General features: G+C 41.0%; 3 protein-coding genes across 8 annotated transcripts in view; 1 reads left to right on the forward strand and 2 right to left on the reverse strand.

Annotated features, from left to right (window-relative positions):
- Nf1 (neurofibromin 1) overlaps positions 1 to 23,563 on the forward strand; it is a 248,756-nt gene that overhangs the window by 184,368 nt on the left and 40,825 nt on the right. For all 6 annotated transcript variants that reach the window (XM_029483492.1, XM_029483494.1, XM_029483490.1 and 3 more), the window contains one exon: positions 22,707 to 23,139. In XM_029483492.1, coding sequence (XP_029339352.1) covers positions 22,707 to 23,139 — 433 coding nt within the window. The remainder of the gene's footprint in view (positions 1 to 22,706; positions 23,140 to 23,563) is intronic.
- On the reverse strand, positions 624 to 9,165 carry Evi2b (ecotropic viral integration site 2B). Its single transcript, XM_021176618.1, has 2 exons — positions 9,040 to 9,165; positions 624 to 2,362 (listed from the first exon to the last, which is right to left on the reverse strand). The coding sequence occupies exon 2, from the start codon at positions 2,345 to 2,347 to the stop codon at positions 1,019 to 1,021; it is 1,329 nt and encodes a 442-aa protein (XP_021032277.1). The 5' UTR covers positions 2,348 to 2,362; positions 9,040 to 9,165; the 3' UTR covers positions 624 to 1,018.
- Evi2a (ecotropic viral integration site 2A) lies at positions 13,228 to 17,311 on the reverse strand. Its single transcript, XM_021176620.2, has 2 exons — positions 17,071 to 17,311; positions 13,228 to 14,476 (listed from the first exon to the last, which is right to left on the reverse strand). The coding sequence occupies exon 2, from the start codon at positions 14,454 to 14,456 to the stop codon at positions 13,791 to 13,793; it is 666 nt and encodes a 221-aa protein (XP_021032279.1). The 5' UTR covers positions 14,457 to 14,476; positions 17,071 to 17,311; the 3' UTR covers positions 13,228 to 13,790.

Here is a 23,563-nt window from a genome sequence, read left to right on the forward strand (position 1 = left end):
CTTAGAGGTTAGAGGTTGCCTGCTGTCAGGTCTGATGACTTGAGTTCTGAATTTTATCCTTGAGGTGGAAGAAAAAAATGAACTCCCACAAGTCATCTTCTAACCTCAAATACAGCCTATCTCTTTGACCTCCACCCCCACGCCCCAAACATTGGAGGAGGAGGGGAAAAGAAAGGAGTTGCAATGGTTCCGTGGTTAAGAGCACTTACAGAGGACTTGGAGTCAGTTCCAGGACTCACGGGGCAGTTGGCAAATGTTAGTAATGCCATCTAGTTCCAGAGGATCCAGTGCCATCTTCTGTCTTCCTCAAACACCAGCCATATATATGGTGTGTGTGTGTGTGTGTGTGTGTGTGAATATATATACAAACACATATTCAGCCAAAACTCTTATATACATAAAATTTTTAATTATAAAGAAAAAAATCTGCATTTTATGGTAAGTGCTCACTTTTTCAGGGTAAATGTATTCCAAACACAGCACTCAGACTTCATGTTTTAATACAGTTTGTAACTGTGTTTCCAGTAAAGTAAAAAATTGAAATGTCCTGTTCTTAGATATATCTTTTAATCTCTATAAATGAAAATATTTACTTAATATTTGAAGTATTAAAACTTTGACCATTTAAAAATTCTCATTCTTATTATACCCCAAATTTTGAGGTGGAAAAAATAGAATTTTATTTATTTAAGGTAAGTTTATATACAGCTTTTCAGGGCGAAATCTATTAGGTAATAATAAGTATATGTAGATCATATGTTTCCAAAGTGATTAAGTCATTGAAATATCTATCATTGACATATATAAAAGGCACTCTGATTTTAAAAATTACTTCTGTAACTGGTAGGTATACCACTGTAATAATCTACCCATGTACGTGGGCTTCAGTCAGGGGTTAGGGAGTCCCTAAAGATTCTCTCAGGTGCTATGTGTCATGTCCTGTGTGCCATACCACGAAGACAGGAATGTGTCGGAGCCATCTCAGGATGGAGGGCAGTCTAGAAAGCCAGCTGTCACTTTACAGCAGCTCTGTAGGTGGAAGTGGCAGGGAATCTGTGAGGTCTGGATGGAGGTCAGGCGTAGAGAACTCCTGGCACTGAGCCTCGTGGGCTGACTCTTGGTTGTTTGTAAAATCTCCTGCTGACAGAGGCACATTAAATGAGTCAGGGGGTGGCGGGAATGGCTCTTGGATCTTGGAATACTGTTCTTCACACACTTGATTTAGACCATCTGGAGATGGTTGGAGATTGATAGAATCATTTGGTAAAGGAGATACAACTGTCATTGTGGGCTTGTTTGGTAGGTTCTCATCCAAATCAAAAAGGGGAGGTGGCAGGGCCAGATCTGCATCATCTGAAGACACGGCTGTACCAACTGTCGACCCATCAGCACTGTCTTCTGATAAACCATTTATTTGAACTTCTACATTCTCAGTCTTGAGGTTGCTGGTATCATTAATGTGTTCACTTGATTCAAACAACTTAACTTCTAAATCATCTGCTAGCAGTGTGCTTTTACTTGGTTTCCAGGTCATAAGTGAGACAACTGATGCGCGCTTTGTGGATACCTCACTCTCTCTAATGTTATCCATACACATTTCTGGTGTTTCTCCATCAGCAAATGGAGACCTACCTGCCCAGTTTTGATCATTTAAGACTGGCTTCCTCAAGTATTTCCACAGTATAATCATGAGTATAGCTACCAACATAGAAATTATAATAGTACCAATTAATATGGCAGCAATTGCATTGTGGTTGTTTTTATGAGCAGTTCCTTTGCCACTTGGTGGCTCTGAAGTGAGTGGTGGTGGTGGTGGTGGTGTGTCCCTTGGTAAATAAATAGTTGGTGTTGATTTTGTGGGCTGATTATAAGTAGACTCTACTACTGGTTTTCCAGAAGAGGTAGGAGCAGGTGATGGTGGCTGTTGTGTGGAAGTATAGACAAGATGCTTTGATGGTTGTCCAGTAGAATTATAGGCAGAAGGTGATGGTTGATTGGTCAAAGTGAACCCAGATAGTGATGTTTGAGGGAAGGAGTTGTTGACCGCTGATTCTGCTTGTCTGGTGATGTTATAAGTAGGTGGTCTTGAAGAAACATAAACAGCTGGTGTTGTTTGTTCAGGAGTGATTGGGGCAGGTGATACTTGCTGTCCAGTAGAAATGTTGAATCTTGTTGTCTGACTCAAAGTATTCCCTGCTGTGTTTTGAGAATCAGTTGTAACATATAACGATGATGTAATTAAAGTAGACAGTGATTGCTGCTCTGTTGTAATTGCTTCTGTCTCTGAGAAAAACGTATTGTTCAGGTATTGACAAAGCAAAATGAAGACCAAATACTTGAATTCCATTTCAGATGTTTCCTCCTTACCAGTGATTTCACAATGAAAGAAAAAGAAATATGGTTAGCTATCACCTGGTGTCTAGTTACATTGGACTCTTCATTACGGTGTCTGACATACAGTGGTTAGGCATTTGGTTAAATTTCATTCTGGTTTCTACTTGACACAATGTAATGCTCCAGTTTATGGTATAGCATCTGGAGTTCCTGGGAAGTAATCTTAATTCTTTTATAAAATCTGTTTAACCTTGCAGCCCCTCTAGGTTCCTCAGCTTCTACTCCTTCATTTCATATTGTCTTGAGTGTGCAGGCTCAACCTGCTGCCATGGGCTCTCTGCTCTGTTCGCTGTCTGTTCCTAGAAATAAAGTGGTCTGCCTTGCAGAGAGAGCAGTGGTGACCACAGTGCCTTACACTATTGCCTTTATGTTCTTTCTCTCTCTCTCCTCACCAAATTTGACCTTACCGATTAGTCCCTCACTAGTATTTCAGTAACCCTTGTATTACAGTTTTTCCTTCACATCACTTCAGTTAGATCTTTTTTGCTCCTGTTTCCTAAATATAGACACTCAGCATCCAATCTCTCTCTACCTTTCACTTTTCTTTGTTCTAGTCCTGTAAGTGTCCACTCTCACCCTGGTGCTATAACTACCAAGCCTGTGCAACCTGAACCTCCTTTGTTCTGAGTCCATTTGTATAATGTCTTAGTGGGCATGTTATATATATATATATATATTTCATAATCAGCAAATTCAGTAGATCCAGTCCCAGGGGAACCTCACACCTCTGGTCTGTATGGCATCACACTGGTGGACACACACTCACACATGACCACATACACAGAATGAAAGTTAAAAATACAATCTGAAAGAAAAAACAAAAACCAAGAAAATCCTAAAGTGATTCAAGTCCCTGTAGCCCAGTTGGTCAAGTAAGCAAGCCCATTACTGCTCTCATTCTGATATTGGACAACCACCTTTGCACATCAGACCCTAGTCTAGATTTGATAAATTTAAAAAAATTAAGTTGCTTTCAACTGTTTTAAACTCTTATGGTAAAAATTAGCAGGTAAAAAGTAATCTCAGGCAGGTGTGGTGGCGCACACCTTTAATCCCAGCAGAGGCAAGTAATCTCTGTGAGTTTGAAGCAATCGTCGTATGCATGGGGAGTTCCAGTACAGCCAGGGCAACATAGAGAAATACTGTCTTGAAAATAATTTGATGTTTCCTCATACTTAGTAGATGAACAGGAGTTAACTTGGCAAGGGAGGACTTTGGAAAGGTTTGCCAGAGATATTGAAGCAGATTTAAATCTTAGAATACTATACAGAGCTAGTTAAGCACGTCTGTCTCCCAGTTCAGACAGTGTGCACAGGCGCCTGGGCAGGGCTCAGCATAGGCTTGGCAGCTGTCTTTTTGTGGGATGTCGTAGATGCTGAAACTTTGAAGGCTTAAGTTCCGAAGTTCCGGCTGGATACTGTCCACTTAACTCAGTGTGTGAGGTCACCTAAGTGTGTTGTTTTCAGTAGCCTCACTCTCTAAAGTGGCATTGTCAGTGCTGAGGATAACGGGCTCTTCTGGACATCCCCAAGCGTAGTGTCTCTCTCTGAGAGAGCTGAGCTGTTTCTTAACGTTAAGGAGGAACAAGCTCAGACTGTTAGATACTAGTTTCTATGTATGATAAGAAATTAATTTTTCCAGGACTCTGAAGATACAATAGAAGGTTTTGACAATTTGAGTAGTTTGTATTTCTTTACCCAGCTACCACTAGCATAGTAGAATGATGATGACAAATGACACCCTTCTTGTTCATTCTCTCTCTTGTTTGTTTGTTTTGTGTTTTAAGACACTCGCCCAGTTTAGCCCAGGTTGGCCTTGCTAAGATCCATGGTTGCTGAGATCACATGCTTGAGCCAGAAGGACCTGGACTTACAAGAAAAGATAATGTTTTTTTCTAGTCTGTTTCTTCTTTCTATTTTCTCTCTCGTGCTTGAAGCCTAAACTTTAAAACAGCTCTCTGCAGTCCCTTGCCTGGTGCAGGTTACTTACCCTTAAAGCATGCATCACCTGCTTGCTACTTCACCCAAGGATACACATCTCGGTCTGGAGAAAACCTTACAAACCAAGCTTTAGCTTCCCTGAATACTTCCTAAACACATTAAATTATGCCATTTTGCTGTCTTTAGTGTGTTCTTTTCTTCTCTAATCCTCTTTTCTGCTGACTATATGTCTGAACCTGTCTTCATCTTGTAGACCTCAATTTAAATTCCCCTTCATAAACCCGGTTCTCTGACTGACCACAGGCACAGATAGCTGTCCCCTGGGCCTCCTCCGCCTGCTGTCCTGCTGGTTTCTTTGGCCCTACCTTGTGGATGTGCCTCATTCCTGCTTCTCCCCACCTAAATGGTTGTTTTTATTATGTTGTTTGCACATTTTCTATTATTATCCCTGTTGCCTTAAATGAGATTATTTTAAAAAACAATTCCACAAAGGTAGGAAAAAAACAAAGGAAGAAAATACCTCTATAGAGTATGCTATAAATGGGCTAGAGAGATGGCTCAGGCGTTAAAGGCTAGGCTCACAACCAAAAATATAAGAGTATGCGATAAATTTGAGACTTACATACTTACTTCATTTAACCTTCACAGAAGCAAATTAAAATGAGTTGAGCAGCTTGTCTGGGTTGTGGCTGTTAGTGACAGCATGAGGTTGTACCATGTGATTCTAAAGTCTGATTTGTGTCTGTTCTCCCTCCGTTTCATATTTTCTAATGTTGATTCCCCATGCCTTTCATTTTAGTTGCTCAGTAAATATTTAATCTGCGCTGGCCTCTCGGTTCTTTACTGTCTCACTTTGACTTTCTGCTAAGCCTTCTACCATAATACAAGCAGAGAAAAGAAAACTTAGTTAAATTCTGGGTTTTATCCATCTTTAAGGTTTTTTTATGGGAAACATTGAAATTTTTGGCATGGATATGAGGGTCTGACTCATCTCTAGATGGTCATCATTCATATCGTTCCACACAGTAACTTTATAGGTTACTTACCCAAAAAGCTTTGGTTAGAAAATGGCGTTCAAAGTTTCCTTTTGTAAATGTTTTTAGAAAATGCTTTCCAAAACAACAGAAGATATAGAATTGTCTCCAACTAAAAATGTTTCCTCTTTTGTGACTTTGCTTAAAATAAAGAAACCATATGGTTCCTCTTTTTAGTTAGCTGAAAAAGGAAACAGAGAAGGAACCAGCTAACACAGGAGCCTGATTATAAAACCCAGTGTGGTTTGTAAGATCAGCTTTGATTGGCTCATCACCTCTGATGTCAGTAGGAAGCTAGAGGCTTCAGGGTGATGCTTCCACTTGTCAGCAGTAGTAAAAGCAAAACCCACTTTTAAAATAGCATCCCACATTCCCCTGCTCATCATTTCTGTCACGTACCCTCCTAGGATCTGCCACAGTAGAGTACTAGAACCTCTTAGAATCTCACTCTAGCAGCTCTGAAGAGTCTAGAAAAGAAGCATCAAGACAAAAAGAAGACATTTTGGATTTAATAATTTTGGGGGACAGGAAGCCTGACTCTTTTCAGATTTAATGAAGCTGGTTCTGTTACTGTAATACACAAGCTTATTCAACATACTTGACAACTTTGTAACTTGTATGTTCCTAAATGGACACTGTTTCTGCAGAGAAAGATGATGGTCAGCTGATTTGGGGCAGGGGATTAAAAGGGGATTAAAATTTAGAATAGAAGGAATGGGGATAAGTATTTTTTCTTTTATAAAAAGAAGCACTAACAAGAAATTATAAAAAATAAATAAAAGGTTTAGGATGCACTAGATATGTGGGAAAGGATCAGTTGATTAGAAAACATATTGAAGAAAAAGAAATAATTGGAAATGGTAGTTGCTTATTAACTATCAAGAAGTTACTAAAGAAGACTGAAGTAGGTCAAATGCAGTTAGAGATGGGGGTGGGGGTGCTGGGGACTTAGCTCAGTGGTAGAGCTCTTGCTCTTGAGAGAGAAAATGAATGAATTGACATAGGTAAAGAGGATTGTTGGGAATTGTCATTTCCTGTCATTGGCCTGTATGTGGGAACAAGAATTAACAAAAAGCTGACCATCCAGGACAGAGGCTAGATGGCCAATCCTCAATCCAGGCTCCATTCAGCTTCCCCTACACTACTTGCCCTGCCACAACCCAGAAGTAACCCTGACAACCACCGAGACCTAGGAACAGTCTATGTAGGACCTTTCTTAGAAAGCCTTTACTCTCCTGCTCAGGGAAAGCTAGATTTCTCAACCTTGTTATAGCAATACTTGTCTCTGTATTTAAATTCTGAGGTTTAAATCTGCATTTGGGTTCTTTGTGGGGTTTTTTGTTTTGTTTTGTTTTGTTTTTTTAAGGAAAATGTACATATTTTTAGTGACTCCGTATGCACCGTGACAAGAAATGGGAACTCCTGGTGGCCTGTCACATACTGCCAGGGCTACAGTGATTGCCTGCCATGCACATGGCCCTGAGTTTGGTCCCCATTACCACAAAATTACCTAAGTAAAATTAATGCTGTTCAATTGGCTATCATAAGAAATATATATCATTTTAATAAGGAATTGATGAACTTTGGAAAACATTCCTTAGAAAAAAGGTAAGTGTAGATATTTATGTCAGAGTTTGTCTTTGAACTGTGCATGGTGTCTTAGGCCTTTAATTCCAGCACTGGAAGTAGAGGTAAATGGATCTCTCTGAATTTGAGGCCAGCCTGGTCTACTTAAGGAGGTCCAAACCAACCAAGGCTAGATAATGATAACCTGTCTCAAATAAACAAAATTAGATCTTTCAGTTATTTTGATATAAGAAAAATAAGTATAGCTGGGTGTGGAAGCTTATACCTTCATTTCTGGAGGTAGAGGCAGGGAGGTCTTAGAGTTAGAGGCCAACCAGGTCTGCTTGTGGGTTCCAGGCTAGCCAAGACTACATTGTAGGGAGACCCTGTCTCCAAAAACCAAAATCAAAAGCAACAAGTAAATTATAGTACACCTATAAGAGATAGGCACATAGTACTAGTGCTCTCTCTAAACTAGTGAGATTTTAAAACCATAGTAGGAAGAAACCAGAAAAGGAAATCAATCTCAAATTACAAGTAGTATTTTATGGCCATTTTTAATCAGTAAAAATAACTACCATTACTGAACACCTGAAAATTCCTGAGTAATAAGATTTATTTGCATGACCTAGGTGGTTGTATTTTCATCTTCCAAGTTTAAAAAAAAAAAAAAAGGAGGAGAACTTGGTTAACTTGACAAGCTGTCACAGCCCTAGTGGTGGCACAGTATGAAACCATGCTGCCCTGAGCCTTGGACTTCTGCTACATGCTGGAGCCTTTGTAGAATTATGAAAAAGAAAGGCAGAGAGGCAGAGGCAGAGGCAGGCATATCTCTCTGTGAGTTCAAGGCCAGCCTGATTACAGAGTTCCAGGACTTTAATTAATTCATTAAACCAAAATGCTATAAAGAAAAGTTATGTTGATAAAGTATTAAAATCAGTGCATTTTTATTTATTTTATGTAATTGTTCCATTTAGTCACAAGGCAAGTATCTTTTGTATATACCAACAAGTTTTTATAAAACGTTCTTTCTGTGAATGTTTCTTTCTGTTTATATTCTTCACTAACAGGTCAGCTCAGAGTATGTGGCGTAAGCACACATGTGAATATACACATACCTACTTTACCATAATATTTTTTCCCTTATGGAACTTTTTTTTTTTTCTTTTGGTTTTTCGAGACAGGGTTTTTCTCTGTAGCCCTGGCTGTCCTGGAACTCACTTTGTAGAATAGGCTGGCCTCGAACTCAGAAATCCGCCTGCCTCTGCCTCCTGAGTGCTGGGATTAAAGGCGTGCGCCACCACGTCCGGCCTTATGGAACTTTTTAAATGACATAATATATGTCATAATTATTACTTAAATATAAAATTTATTTTATACAAAAATGACATCTAATTTAATTTCTCTTTAAGTTAAAACAAAGGTGACCATTGATGGTTTATAAACTAAAGTGTTAGACAAAAATAATTCATGCCAGTAATGGTAATGAATGCTTTTAATCCTAGTAACTTGTGTGGTGGAGACAGAAAGATCTGAGTTAGAAGCTGGCCTGGGCTGCATGTAAAAGCACTGACTTTTTTTTTTTTTTTTCCCTAAATAGTGGGGAAAAAACTGATGAGGTAATCTAAATCTATAGGAATGTCTGTGTAGAAAGTAACTTAGACTCTGTTCCCTCTCTTTTTTACAATGCCAGGCCAAACCCCAGGCCTTATACATGTTGGGCAGGCTCTGCCCCAGCTCGAGAATTTTTTATAAACAATATTTTAGAGATTGTAAATTTAGTCAAAGCCTGTAGAATTTTATTTTATTTTTAACTCTTGCCTTACTTAAAATTATTAAAGTGATTTAACAAATATTTTGACTGAGTAAACTTCAAAGGGCTGATAATATTAAAATCTTGATAAAAATCTTTCAGACAGTATCAACCCTGAGTATAAATTTATAAAATTCTGCACAGCAGAGCCACAGAAACTTTCTGTAGACATCTTTAAACTGTTGAGAGCTGAATTCAACTAAGTATAAAACACTAATACTGTTTTAGTTTTTAAAATAAATAAGCAAAACTGAAATCAGAAATCAGAGGGCCTGTGTCCAGGTGTGCTTACCTGTGAACTTCTTTCGCAGAATGTAAATTCTTGTTCTAACAGGACAAGTTGGTGATTTGGCTGAGAGAGCAAAGGGGTGTTTCAGTGCAGATTAACAGTGGTCTCCAGCACACTGAGATGGCTTCTATGCTGCAGAGGAAGTTTATCAGTAGCCGTTACAGGAAGTGCAATATGCCACAGGATGACTAAGAGTTTGCTCCTTCACCAGAGCATATTTTGAAACACAATCTATATAACTTTAAGTGCTTGTAGCTGATGTTTGTAACTTACCCCTGACTCTCCAGTCATGGGGTTCCATAATCTAAAAACTTAGGACGGAGTCTTGCCTGAGAAATTATCTATTCTGAGGTAGATTCTGAGGGATATTTCTTATTAGAAGAAATGAATGTTGTGTAGGTCTCAGGCAAGTCAGTGACGTTCTCAGTCACCATTTCCTCCTTTAAAAACATACTGTTTTGGAACATTGTGAGCACTGGGTAAGATAACACCTCACACAGTAGGTGAGCCGTGCATGTGCGTGCTACTCCTTCATCGATAGCACCCAAGGAAAGTATAGGCAGAGCTTAAGGAAAGTATAATCAGCTTATTCTCACCAATTTGACTTTGGTACTGTGGGTCACACATGTTAGCCACGACTACCAATGTACTGTATGTTTGCCCAAATGCTTCCTTTAAAAAGAAGGCATTTTGATTTTTATGTATATGTATGCCACCATATGCATGAGTGCCCTCTGTGGCTAGAAGAGGGTTTGGGACCCCCAAAAGCTGAGATGCTCTTGGTGGTGAGGTCTGCCTGGACACAGGTGATGGGCAACCGAAGTCAGTGCACTCCTTAACTATTAAGCTGTCTCTCCAGTTCCTCCAATACTTTGCAAATAAGAAGTTGACTAGGCCAAGTCTGTTGAAGAGTATGAGTGTCTCTGGAGGAAGGTTTCTTTAAGCAGGTCTTTCTCTAGCCTTTTCCTCATCTGAAAAGTGAACATTGAAATCCCTAACTTATTATGGGATGTAAATAAATGTAATCACTTCTTGGGTGCACAGTATAGCAGATACAGTAAATGCCAACTTGTGGATCACTGTCCCTAGTCACTGCCAAGGAACGTACATTACCATGACTTCTTAACTTGAAGGGACGTAAAGGTAATAGAATGTAATAAAAATGTTATAAACAAACTTTTTAATAGGGGGGAATAAAGCTTTGTTTATTCTTGAGAACAGGGTCTCATTGTTTGACTTAGACTTTTGGCCTTGAACTTTCAATCTTCCTGTTTCAGCCTCCCAAATGCTGGGATTACAGGCTTGTGCTGCCATCACACCCTGCTGTTACAAAGCTTTTAATTTACTATTTTATTTTATTTATTTATTTATTAATTTATTTATTATATGTAAGTACACTGTAGCTGTCTTCAGACGCACCAGAAGAGGGCGCCAGATCTCGTTACGGATGGTTGTGAGCCACCATGTGGTTGCTGGGATTTGAACTTCAGACCTTCAAAAGAGTAGTTGGGTGCTCTTACCCACTGAGCCATCTCACCAGCCCTTTAATTTATTTTTAAATCTTTAGATTAAGATGATAATCATTATATCCAGGAGTAGAAAATAAAAATGATTTTGTTCAAAAATAACTTAGGAAACTTTGACTCTGTAGACATCTTTACTCTTTTTTTCAAAAGTTCCCTTTAAGGTATCATTCTTAGGATGTGTGCTTAAAAATCAAGTATTGAGTGATAGATCTTAAATATTCCTGAATTACATAAAAGTCTTCTGTTTTATTTGAAAATATTTGACAAATATGTTTAACATGGAAGGAATTTCTTAGTCACTTTTCTGTCTTTAGAAAGAGGTTATTTTGTTTTAATTTCCTCTGATAAATATTTGTTTACAACAATTAACTCTATGAGGATAACTGAATTATTCTGTGTCTGCCACCCAACTTCATCTTTCATTGCAGAAAATGGGAACACTGTCTGAAGTCATTTCCAATCAGGTCTGTTTTACCCTTGAAAAAAACAAGCAGAGTCTGGCATAATGATGCATGCCTGTAATCTCAGCATTTTAGAGGCAGAGCAGGAGGCTCTCTGGTGTGTTGGCGATCATCACACACAGTGACTTTGAGGCCAGCCTGAATTACAGAACAAACAAAACTCCTCACTCCACCCCCAGACCTTATAACCGCAGAAGGACTAGGGCCAGAAGAGATGTGAGAGAAAGACAGACATTCATGCTGCTCTGGAGAGTAAAAGTGAAAGGGGAAAGTCTGCTTGCCCTCTGTGCTTTAATTTTCATTTTATCGACACTTTGCTTTATCTGGTTATGATTTACTGTTTAGGGAGATGAACTTTTAAAAAAACTAGTAGTAAATTCATGAGAAAATTTGTATCGGGAGTTAAGAGCACTGACTGCTCTTCCAAACAACCAAGTTCAGCTCCCAGCACCCACATGGCAGCTCACAACCATCTGTAACTCCAGCCCTAGAGAGGATCTGGTGCTCTCTTCTTGCCTCTGTGGGCACCAGACACACATGTAGTGCATAGACACATATGCAAGCAAAATACCCATACACATTAAAAAAAATAGAAAGAAAATAATTTGATTTCATGTGCCTCTCAACACACAGTTCATTTAAAGATGTAACCCAGAATTTAAAGTAACAGAGTTGACAGAGGTAAATGTGATGGTCAAGAGTAACACCATTGGGCTGCAGAGATGGCTCAGCTAACTGCTGACCACTCATCAGAAGGTCCTGGGTTCAAGTCCCAGCAACCACATGGAGGCTCACAACCATCCGTAATGAGATCTGACGCCCTCTTGTGGTGCATCTGGAAACAGCTACAGTGTACTTACATATAATAAATAAATCTTTTAGGGGAAAAAAAAGGTAACATCATCTAGGAAGTTAGGAAGAAACACCCAGTACTTGACTTGAAAGTCAGCTCAGTATAACTGGAATCAGGTGGAGGGCGTGAGAGTTAAGCATTAATATTTTTATTTGGTTCTGATGTGTAGCCAGGATGAATCACTAAGAGGAAACTGTTAAGGGGTTAGAGGGATGGCTTAATAGTTAAGGGCACTTGCTGCTCTTGTAGAGTACCCAAGTCTAACACCCACCTGGCAAGTCACAGCTGTCTGTGACTCTAGTTCCAGGGGATCTGACACCCTTTTCTGGCCTTCAAGGGTACTGCATGAACATTGTGCATAGGCATACATACAGGCAAAACACCCACATAAAATAAAAATAAATCCTTACATTTTTAACAAAGGAACATACAGGGCTGGAGAAATGGCTCAGAGGTTAAGAGCACGACCAGAGGTCTTGAGTTCAGTTCCCAGCAACCAACCATATAGTAGCTCCTAACCATCTGTAATGAGATCTAGTGACTTCTTCTGGCCTACAGGCATACATGCAGGCAGAATGCTGGATAACAGATAGGTAGGTAAGTAGGTAGATAGATAGGTAGGTAGGTAGGTAGGTAGGTAGATAGATAGGTAGGTAGATTTAAAAAAAAAAAAAAAGGAACATCCTGCTCTTACAAAGACCCAGATTTAGTTCCCAGTACTCACATTAGGTGGTTCATCATCACCTGTAACTCCAGCTCTAGAGTGATACTGAATAAACTAGATTCTGTGAGCACCTGTACTCACAAATGTATACACACACATACTTCACTCTCTTATTCATGCTGCTCTGGAGAGTAAAAGTGGAAGTTGATCATTTATAAGTTACTCAGCATCCTTAGACTCAACATGAACCAGCTTTAAGGCATTTGTTCTGTTTTGTTGTTAATGCTTAAGACAGGCTCTCAATGTGTAGGCGAGGCTAACCTCAGAACCTCTTGATTTGAGCTTCCAAAATGTTGGGAATAGTATATGCATTTATGTTTGTATACCATGTGTATGCCTGGTTCCCAAGGAAGCCAAGAGCCCTTGGAACAGGAGTTGCAGCCAGCTCTGAGGCTTGTGTGAGTGCTGAGAATAGAACCAGGGTCCTCTTGAAGAACAGTCAGTGCTCTCCTCTCTTCTGAACCATCTCTCCAGTCCCTTTAGATGTTATTCTTGAACATTAAAACATTTTTATATTTATTCATAGCCTTCTGTTGTGGGAGTGAATCTGATCTATTTTGGTTGTGTTGTTTTTCTTATTTTTATAACATATTCTAAAACAACATAAATGAAAGATACATAGACAGCTTTGTTCTAAAGTCTGTTTTCATTTATTGTACAAAATTAAGTTTTAATGTGTTATGTATAATAGAAAAGCAGTCTTGTCTTGTGCCATATGTAAAGGTAAAAAGATGTAGCCTAATATTAGCTGTACTAAGATAGCAACTGGTACAAGTTCTATCTCATCCAGTGAGAATGTACCATTGCATTACATAGTTGAATTCTACACATTAGGAATTTGACATCTGCTTGGCTCTAAGGGCTTAATAGAACTAACTCTTCCAAGTTCAAGTACATTCAGACAGAGGTCATTCACTGCTGAACAGGAATGTTTAATTACCTCATGTTATTTCTGTTAGTTTCTTTAGCTGCTGTTGTTTTATTTACTTTCTTAAAAATATGAAGTACGAAACAGACATAAACCTTGAGCAAGCATACGTCTCCATTTCTGGTCTGTTTGATGCTAAACAAAGAGCATGTCAGACTTTGGATCATCTGAGCAAACGTGGATGGGAAATACCACCAGCCAGCTTTATTTTTAACTCCGCCTTCCTCATTGCTGCTTTGCATTTCCCTTTCCAACCCGCGGCCTAGTTGAGTTTTTCAGTTCCTTCTTCGTGCTTTTTCTCCCTGGCGGCTGTAAGCACACCAGGAGATTGCAGCAGGAGGTTGGAGCCTGTGAGCTCCTTTGCTCTTTTCCAAGTGTCCGACTCAGCAGTCCAGAGCCCACTACTTGCCAGAAAGTCACCGTTGCTCCGCGGCTGGCGCTTGCCTACTTGCTTTGACCTTTTGAGAGATGAGACTTTGTTTGCCAGAACCACAGTTGATAGAAATAGAAAGGTACAGATAAGGAAAAGCACTGCAATTACAATTAAGCAAATTAGCATGGCAGCATTGCTGGTGTTCTCACAGACTTCCTTTTTAAACGTTTCCCCCTGACTTTTGATCTCTGCTGTTGGAGAACTGTTTTTGAAGGCACGGGGCGTGGAGGACTCAGGTGTAGATGTGGAAGCTAAAGGCACAGTGGGAGATGATGCAGGCTTGTCTGTGGTGCTCACCTTGTGACCCATGGCAAGAGTGACAAAGTTTGTGTTATTGTCACTCGGATGTCTGCTGGAGCCATTCTGATTACTGGGACCCGAGGCAGTGACACTGCTAGCCCACAGGTGTGTGTAGTTTGGTCTTGTTCCAGGAGACGAGGCCCACACTGTTGTCATCAGGAAAACAAGATGCAGGTACTGTCCTTTGTGCTCCATACCAACAGGTCCACTGCTATCTGTTGGGACAGCAATATCAGTTGTTAGTTTGTGGAAGAACAGTGTCTGGCACGTGGAGTAATTGTGGTTAACAGGCTGCACTTGAGATAGCACAAGGACGCCAGAGATCCATGCCTACCTTTTGTTATTGGATTCTTCTCAACTGAATTTGTTACTGAATTTGTTGTTAACTGAATTTTCATTTCTGTTCTTAGATTGTACATAAAAAATGAAAACTTTTGTTGTACATTCTGTAATGCTGTAAGTTAGCATTACAAATCTGTTGGCCATGTTTAACCTTGCACCATAGCTCTACAAATTCTCCTTTTAAGGGAGTGCCCTGGACCTGGGCTTGGAGTCCGATGCTTCTGCTTTTGTGCTGTGCTTCCTCTTTGAAGGCTCCTTCTCACTGAAGTGCCACCCTCTGACAAGCACAGCCTCATCTTGAAGGAAAGGAGAACATGGCCTTGAAAGTTTCATTTCAAGTTTTAAAAGCTATCACAAGTGGCTTTTTTTGTGGGAGAGGGAGGGTGGAGGTTGGTGGAGCCTGAGAGCAAGTGTGCGTCAAATGAGAATGTGAAGTGCATTTGTCCTGTCCAGCATGATGCTAAGCAGCTTGAGGACTCTGGTCCTAGGATACAACTCTGTGAGGACCGCTGACTCCACCTCTGCTGCTGTGGTGGCTGTGGCTTTCCACTAGCAGAGGCACAGTGCTTCTCTCAACCAGAACCCGGGAAAACAAAAGACTTCTTTGCTCTCAAGAGGTATATAAAGGTGGCCACCCTTATTGTCAGTTTGTAACTGACATCTTTTTCTCCCTTATTTTAACAGAAATCTACAAAAGAAATTATAGAGAAAAATTAAAAGGAATCACTCATCAGGCTCCTGGGGCCCAAGAACACAGTGATTGACTGTGAGCAGCTCACCTTAACATTAGAAGGCTGAGACTTGGCAGTCAGGGGGCAGCCTTGTGGTTGCACATGCTCAGCCCTCGTCCCACCCCTCCTCCCAAAAATTTAGTTTAGTTTAAACAAAGTTTAGTTTGGGGCTCAGAACTTCCTAGAAGCCAGTGCCAGGACAAAATTCTGTTCTTAGCTCTTGTTATCAGCTATCTGCTTAGAGGTCTCTCTGGGGGTGTCATGTCTGCCCCAAGTACAGCTAACCTAGCAAGAGACATTTGCCTACACCTTTAGAGAAATGAGTTGTTTCTTTCTTCTCTTTAAAACGTCAGCCTACCTCTGCCTCCTGAGTTCTGGGATCAAAGGTGGGTAGCCAGGGCCAGGTGAGGCGTTTATAGTACTCTACCTGTTCTCCAGAGTAACCCCTGAAAAGTATTTTATTCAGAGCGTAAATGAGAGGAGCCTAAGCAAACTCTAGACTGTTCTAAGACTCAGTGAGTGTAGTTGTCTTGTTAAGATTGTTTTATAGCTGTTACTTTCAAACTTGACTATGTGGAGGAGGTTTTTTTTCAGGTCTAGGTTAGGGCCTAAGATTCTGTCTCTAAACTACTCCTAAGTAGTACAGATACCACCCTGGTGGTCACACTTGAGCCAGGGAGGTTTACTATGGTATAATCTTTGGCATTCGACAATATCGGAATGCTAATAAAACACAGAAGTTGAGATTAACAGATGAGATATGCTAAGTTGCACAGTCAAAAATAGCATATAGTAAATGATGCTTGTTAGAAACTACATTTTGATTAATATCTTATACGAAGAGTGGAGAGGGGAAAACCCCCCAGTGTTCTGGGACCCAGATCACTATTGAGATTATGACTGTTGGTAGATGCTTAAAGATAAACTGCACTGACTTTTGTGTGATAGTATTCAGCTTCAGTCTTCAAGTTGAATGGTAGGATTCTCGGGATACTTTATAAGTCAGTCACACTCAAAAAAAAAAAAAAAAAAAAAAAAAGCACTTTAAATTGATTTAGTAAGAAGTGTCCATCCTTTCCTACCAGAGTAGACTTATGCAGTCAGTGTTAAAATGACTTCATGTAGGTGATTTTAATCACATTAGTTCATTCACAGTGCTGTATACATCACAGTGTTGTACAAGGTAGCCATGTGCCACAGGACAACATAATAGATCTGCTGTTGGTTGTCTTCAGCCAGATGTGCTGTCATGCCCTAGTAAACAAGCTGTTGGCAGCATCAGACTCTCTGCTCACGACTGCCTGAGAACAGAGACTGTTCCTACATCTCTATTTTATGCCCCAGAGGCCAGGTTGGCTTAGCAAAGTTTTGATTTTCTGGTTTTGGTTTTGTCTCATTATTTTTAGTCAGATAGGTCATTCCTAAGCTGCAGTAATGAGAATGTATTTCCTTAATTTAAAAACAAAACAACAACAACAACTCAAAGCTTTTCAACTCATTTGAGTACAAACTCAAGACCTTCCTCATCCTGATTTAAATTCCATATTAATAATTATAAGTTTTCCTAGATCTAATTGATTATGCTGTTTATTTAATTTTTCATAGTGGATAGAAAACACATAACAATTCTACATTGTTGATATATGCATATGCCTTTGAAAAAGCACTTCCTCCTCTCCACTGACCTGAACAAAATGATAAGTGGGAAGGATAAGAGAGCCGCACGTACTACCTACCTTCCAGCGCTCTCGCCCAGCCTTCACTTTGTCAGCCACCTCTGTTCTGCTCTTCTGATTTTAAGTAGAATAGCTTGGAGACTGTGAAACTGAAATCTGCAGGGTTTTAAGAGGATATGTACAGCTAGCTTTCCACTCTTCAAACCAAACCACAGATGACACATTTCCTTTCCGCTGCGACTCAAATACATGTCACGGCGAAAGCAAAGACTCACTTGTCCAGCTGCCAGTGCGATGACAAGAGGCTTTGTAGCGCCAGTCTCCACCCCCTGGATGGGGAGGGCTTTCCTCTTTCCTTCCCCTCCCCTCTTCTTTCTCCCACCTATGGCTTATTTATGCCTACTATCTGCTTTTGAAATTAGTATTATTCAATGGAAATTACATGATGGCATCTTTAGTGTGGCATTAAAATCACTTTTCTAATTTTATATCACAGACTGATTTGAAAACATAAATGTGGGGTCCTTGGAGGTGTTTGTCAGCTAGGAAGATCACGGAGTCCGTGGAGGTGTTTGTCAGCTAGGAGGATCACACACATCACTGCCATTTCAAGCTGCGAACTGCAGCAATGATCTGAGCAGAATTTGGACCAGAGAAGGGTGTGGTGTGTGCAGTTTGTGTCATCGCCTCAGATTAGACATGTCCGTTCGTCTGGGATGGATTACACAGTCTTGTGTGAAATCAGATAGACTCCTCTGATGATCTCCTTGGTTCTGCTGATCGTACCGAAGCCTGGGTCACAGCAGATCCCCTCTGATCCTGTCACACTACAATCCTTCCTTCAGGTTTTCTGAGGTGCTTGTTCCCTCACTAGCCCCACACACGTCACACATCTCTAACTGTCTTTGATCATCTCCTCCCTTTTTCTGAATGAGCACCACACTAATCTCTTTCTCATTTCCTTAAAAAGATGACCACTTTTAATTTATATAATTTAAATTTTTATTTATTTTTATGGTGTCACTGGGATTGATCGCAGTTATCTACGCCTATCTTTATGTAGGTTTTGATGTCACCAGGTTTGCATGACCAGCACCTGCTGAGCCAAGTCTCTCAGACCTCCCCTTTTTTTTATTTTGAGTCAGGTTCATTAAGTTGCCCATGGTAGCTTTGAATACTTTTGGGTTTTGCTGGTTTTCTTTTTCTCTTTCTTTTTCTTTTTCTTTTTCTTTTTTTTAAATCTCCTCTCACAGTCCATCCCAACCACAGCTTCTCCTCCCTCCTCTCCTCAGTCTGCCCCAGGCCTCCTCTTTCCCAGATCCACTGCTCCTCCATTTTCCTTCAGTAAAGAGCAGGCCTAAAACAGCTTCTCGTGGAGTTGAGACTGGCCTAGAACTCAGTATGGAGCTAAGGACGACCTTGCCTTTATCTTGCCTTGCTCCCATGTGCCGGGATCACAGGCTTTTATCACCACATCCATCTGAGTGCCAGGAATTGCACCTAAACTTTCGTACATCCACCAAAACCACAGCCTCCTTGATTCTTACTAAAAGTCAAAAAAGTTGCCTATATTTTCAAAAGTGATTCCAAAATATTTGCATAAATGGGAATATTGTTTTAAAACAACAAAAGTGTCATGCTCTCTACATACATTTTTATTAGTAGGCCTGTGCTGGTACCAGCCAGTTTATTTCCAGCAAGCAGGATAGTGGGCTCCGACACTGGCAGTCCACAGAGCTTGACAAATATCCACCCCCAGGCAAACACTGAGGCCTTTCTGTCCCTCATGGCTGTTGCCTTCCTTTGTTTACCATCTGCATCTCTGTAAGCTCACCTATGTGGACCTCATTCTCTAGTTAGTGTAGAACACACTCTTTCCTTTCCACCTCTCCTCAAGCCCCACTTCTCTTTTCTGTTCAGTTCAAACTTCCTTCTATCAGATTCTACACTGGATTTTTAATATATCTACATAGTTTTCACTAATATTGGTAATTTCACATTGGTCTTACCTTCTTTTGAACTTCACACTGTTTTTTTCCCCTCTGTTGTTTTTCTTGTACAGGCTGAATTTTCTAAAGTGCTTAAATCCAAATATTTGCAGGTTTAGATTTCCTTCAGATTTTGCAATATTCACATTTACATACACATAAAATGAGATTTTAGGTGGATACTGAATGCTAAACACAAAATTCGTCTGTTTCATATGTACCTTATACATATAACTGAAGGCAAAGTTGCACTTTAGTGTATCTATGGTTTGAGCATTGGGTTTGAATTGTCCACCCTGGCATCTGATGGCATTCAGAAATTGTTTTTCAGAATAGGAATGGCCAACCTGTGTATTTTCTTTTTCTTTTTTCAACTTTTTGTTTGTTTATTTGGTTGGTTGGTTGGTTGGTTTTTTGAGACAAGGTTTCTCTGTATAGCCCTGGCTACCCTGGAACTCACTCTGTAGACCACGCTGGCCTTGAACTCAGAAATCCGCCTGCCTCTGCCTCCCAAGTGCTGGGATTAAAGGCATGCTCCACCACTGCCCGGCTTTTTTCAAATTTTTAATTGACTGTTTGTGAGTTTCAAATCATGTACCCCACAGTCCCATCTCCCCATGCCCTTGTATTTGCTCTCCACGTTTGCAATCTCACTCCCAAAGATAATAAAAACAAACAATAAATAAAATAAACAAAACGAAGCATAGAAAACATCTCATCATGGAAGCTGTAGTATGTCACAGTGTGTCCCACAGTATATCCCTGTGCTTCACACATCTTCACTTGCAAATGTTCATTGCAATGAGTCATTGGTCTCTTTCTGAGGTCCCTGGCTTCTGTCACACCATCAGTATTGGATTCTCATTGGGACTCCTCCCAGACATCCCATTGTTGCTCTCTGTCATGGAGATCCTTCAGGTCTGGACCAACAAGATTGTCCCTTTCATGAGCTCCACCAGTTCACAGATAATAAAGATTTAGGGATAGGCCAACTCAAAGCCCTGGATCTGAGCCTAGATGATAGCTAAGCTAGTCAGCACACCAGGTCTCCTTTATCCACACCACCAGGGGGCAAGCTCTCTAGCACTGCTGCAGCTAGCTCACTTAATGCTGCCATCATCAAGAGGCAGGGTCAGTTCTCCTGCTCTCAAGCCCTCAGAGAGGCTTATCCGTACTCACACCTCCAGAGTCAGCTCCACTGTGCTGCCCAGTTGAGGCATGGGGCCCACTCTCTCTTTTTTTTTTTTTTTTTTTTTTTTTAGCGTCTCTCTGTTTATTCGCTCACAATAATACATGGCCCCTGGATGGGGAAAGGGAGGAAGGGGGAGGGTGACGGGGAAGGGGGGGAGAGGTACCTACTTCCTCGGCCCCTCTCCTCTCTGTGCTTCGGGGGACAAGGGAGGGAGGGTGCTTCCCTTGACTCCCCCTAGAATGTAAACAGCAGGAGATTCTCTCAAGTGCTGCAGATAGCAAAGGGTCAGGTCAGTTCTCGCCCCCTCAGGGTGGCCTTGCCTGCCTACTCTGTGACGGACAGCTCTACTATATTGAGCAGGCAGGGTACAGGGCCTGCTCTCCCAAGTGCTGCAGCTGGTGAGGGGCAGGGCCAGTTTACTCTCTGTCATGACCAGCTCTCCCAGCTGCCTCAAGTGGTGAGGGGGGTGTGTGTCTTTTATCATTTATTCTTTTTCTTTTTTTTTTTCTTTTTTCTTTTTTTTTTTTTGGTTTTTCAAGACAGGGTTTCTCTGTGTAGTCCTGGCTGTCCTGGAACTCACTCTGTAGACCAGGCTGGCCTCGAACTCAGAAATCCGCCTGCCTCTGCCTCTGCCTCCCAAGTGCTGGGATTAAAGGCGTGCGCCACCACGCCCGGCCATTTATTCTTTTTAATCTTAAACTGTTTGTTTCATTTTTTAAATAATTTAACTTGTCATTTTATTTTTCAACAAGATTCAAAGTTTTTACATGAAGATACTTATCATAGCTCAGAGATAATGGAGCATAAGGAGCAGTGGGCCTGAGTTAGTCAAGCACAGTACTCTTCCGAGCTTCCTTCTGGGCCTACTTGTGTTCTTTCAGTTGTAAGCCAAGTGTGCCTCGGGGAAGCCGAGGAAACTGCGGGTGAATGTGTAAGGACCAAATCAAGTCCTGAGGAATGAATGGTGTTTGAAGGCCTCAGGTCCATGGCAGTGGCAAAGCTTCTCACACACACCCCAATACACCCATGGTGGGCTGGGAAGGACTGCAGAGCCGTCCTCTCGTCCCTAGGATGTTGGCAGGGTGTGCAAATATGAGTGTTTACCAACAGTTGACCAGTGTGTGCCAAAATTAGCAATTGCAGCTCTCTTTCCCCCTGGTCGGTAAAGCTGGAGACTGCTCACTTACAGAAGTCTCCTGTCAAGACTAGGTGGCCTCGCTGTACCTAATACATTTCCTGAGGGTTAGGCTTGCTGCAGTAGTTGGTGCAGCACCATCAGAGTTCACACAGCCCACCTCACCCCAGCTTGTCTGCTTGTGCATTTGTGTCAGCCCTTTCTTGATTCCTTCACTGCTCCAGTCAGATTTCCAGGACCCAAGCCAAGTGGACGTGGTGTATGACCTAATGTGGTTTAATCAAAACATGGAACATTAGCTTATACAGCTGAACAGTCTGGATAAATCTAACCATGGGGGAGAATTTTATCTATGACTCAGATTATAGCCAAGACTCCAGACTGTCTTTTCATTTCTCAGCTCCTTCTCTTTGGGTTTTGAGGAAGGCTTTTCCTTCCTATCCCAAGACATACATTTATAATCCCTGGGCTGAGCAGTGATGATGCAGCCCTTTAATCCCAGCACTCGGGAGGCAGAGGGAGGTGGATCTCTGTGAGTTTACAATCAGCCTGGTATACAAAGTGAATTCCAGCATAGTCATAGCTACAAAGAGAAATCCTGTCTTCAAAACATAATAAACAAGCAAACAAATCCCAGGGCTGTGTGTTTTCTTGATTACAAACATGGAGAAAAGCTCTCAAACCCCCAGAGTTTAAACTGTGATTTAGCCTGGGATTTGAGCCTCTGGCTTCATTGTCCTGACTTGAGTCTTTTTGTTCATTGCTGAGCCACCTTCTTTCTGTTCAAGGTCAGCTCCATGGATTGGCCTCAGCTTCTGAGCATCTTTTCCAGCCACTGGCTTCTCTGAGGAGTACCCAGCATCTTTCACTGTCTTCTTTCTTGATAGGCAGATTTGTTGCTATTGCTATAAATTTTAAGGAGTTTGTCTCTTCTCTCTTTATCCTTATTGCTTAAAGCCTGGAAAATATAAAACAAAAAAAATCTATACTTTGAAGACTTGTTTTATATCATTGTTCTCTTTAGAAAATTAGTCAGAACCAGAGAGATGGCTCAGCATTAAAGGCTAAGCTCAGAATTAGAAATATGAGAAGATTAACCATAAAATTTTTCAAAGGGGTCAGTGAGATGGCCCAACAGGTGACGATGCTGTCATTACTAGCCTGACAACCTAAATCCAGTCTCCAGAGCATACCTGGTAGGGAGCGAGGGGAACTGACTCTTACCCCCATGGGTATGCTGTGTTGTCTTCTGGCTTCCACATGCATGCACACGCTCACACCTACATGCACACATAATTAGTAAAGGTAAAACAAAAAAAAATTATATTCTGTACATTCAGAACATTTTAACAATCTATTCTTTTTTTGTTGCCTTCCTTAGGTTCAAAACTGGCCAGATCAATGGTGATCTGCTGATATACCATGTCTTGCTGACTTTAAAGCCATATTATGCAAAGCCATATGAAATTGTAGTGGACCTTACCCATACTGGGCCTAGCAATCGCTTTAAAACAGACTTCCTCTCTAAGTGGTTTGTTGTCTTTCCTGGCTTTGCCTATGACAACGTCTCTGCAGTCTATATCTATAACTGTAACTCCTGGGTCAGGGAGTATACCAAATACCATGAGCGGCTGCTGACTGGCCTCAAGGGCAGCAAAAGGCTCATTTTCATCGACTGTCCTGGCAAACTGGCTGAACACGTAGAGCACGAGCAACAGAAACTCCCTGCTGCTACCTTGGCTTTGGAAGAGGATCTAAAGGTTTTCCACAATGCTCTCAAGCTAGCTCACAAGGACACCAAAGTTTCTATTAAGGTAACTCTGGTCTATTTTAAATATTTGTTGCCTTTCCTGACTAACCAGGTTATATTGTGATCTCTACAAATGTTCTCATAGTTGCATATCTAATATTAGTTCCATCCAGATGTGGGAAGATCAAGACTTCTATCTTTATTGTGGTTCTACAGAAAATTGCACACTTACACGGCACTCTCATAAAGCCTGAGTGGTGGCACAGTGGTTAAGAGCACTGGCTGTTCTTCTAGAGATCCAGGGTTCAGTCCCCAGAGCCCACATGGTGGGTCATAACTGTCTGTAACTCCAGTTCCAAGGGATCTTTTGGCTCCCGAGGACACCAGGCACACGTGTGATGCAGAGAGATATATGCAGGCAAACACTCATACACACAAAATAGATTAATTTTTAAGGTACTTAGTTTGGGTAAGGGGCAAAAAAAAAA

The sequence above is a fragment of the Mus caroli genome, chromosome 11, assembly GCF_900094665.2.
Source record: "Mus caroli chromosome 11, CAROLI_EIJ_v1.1, whole genome shotgun sequence".
NCBI lineage: Eukaryota > Metazoa > Chordata > Mammalia > Rodentia > Muridae > Mus > Mus caroli.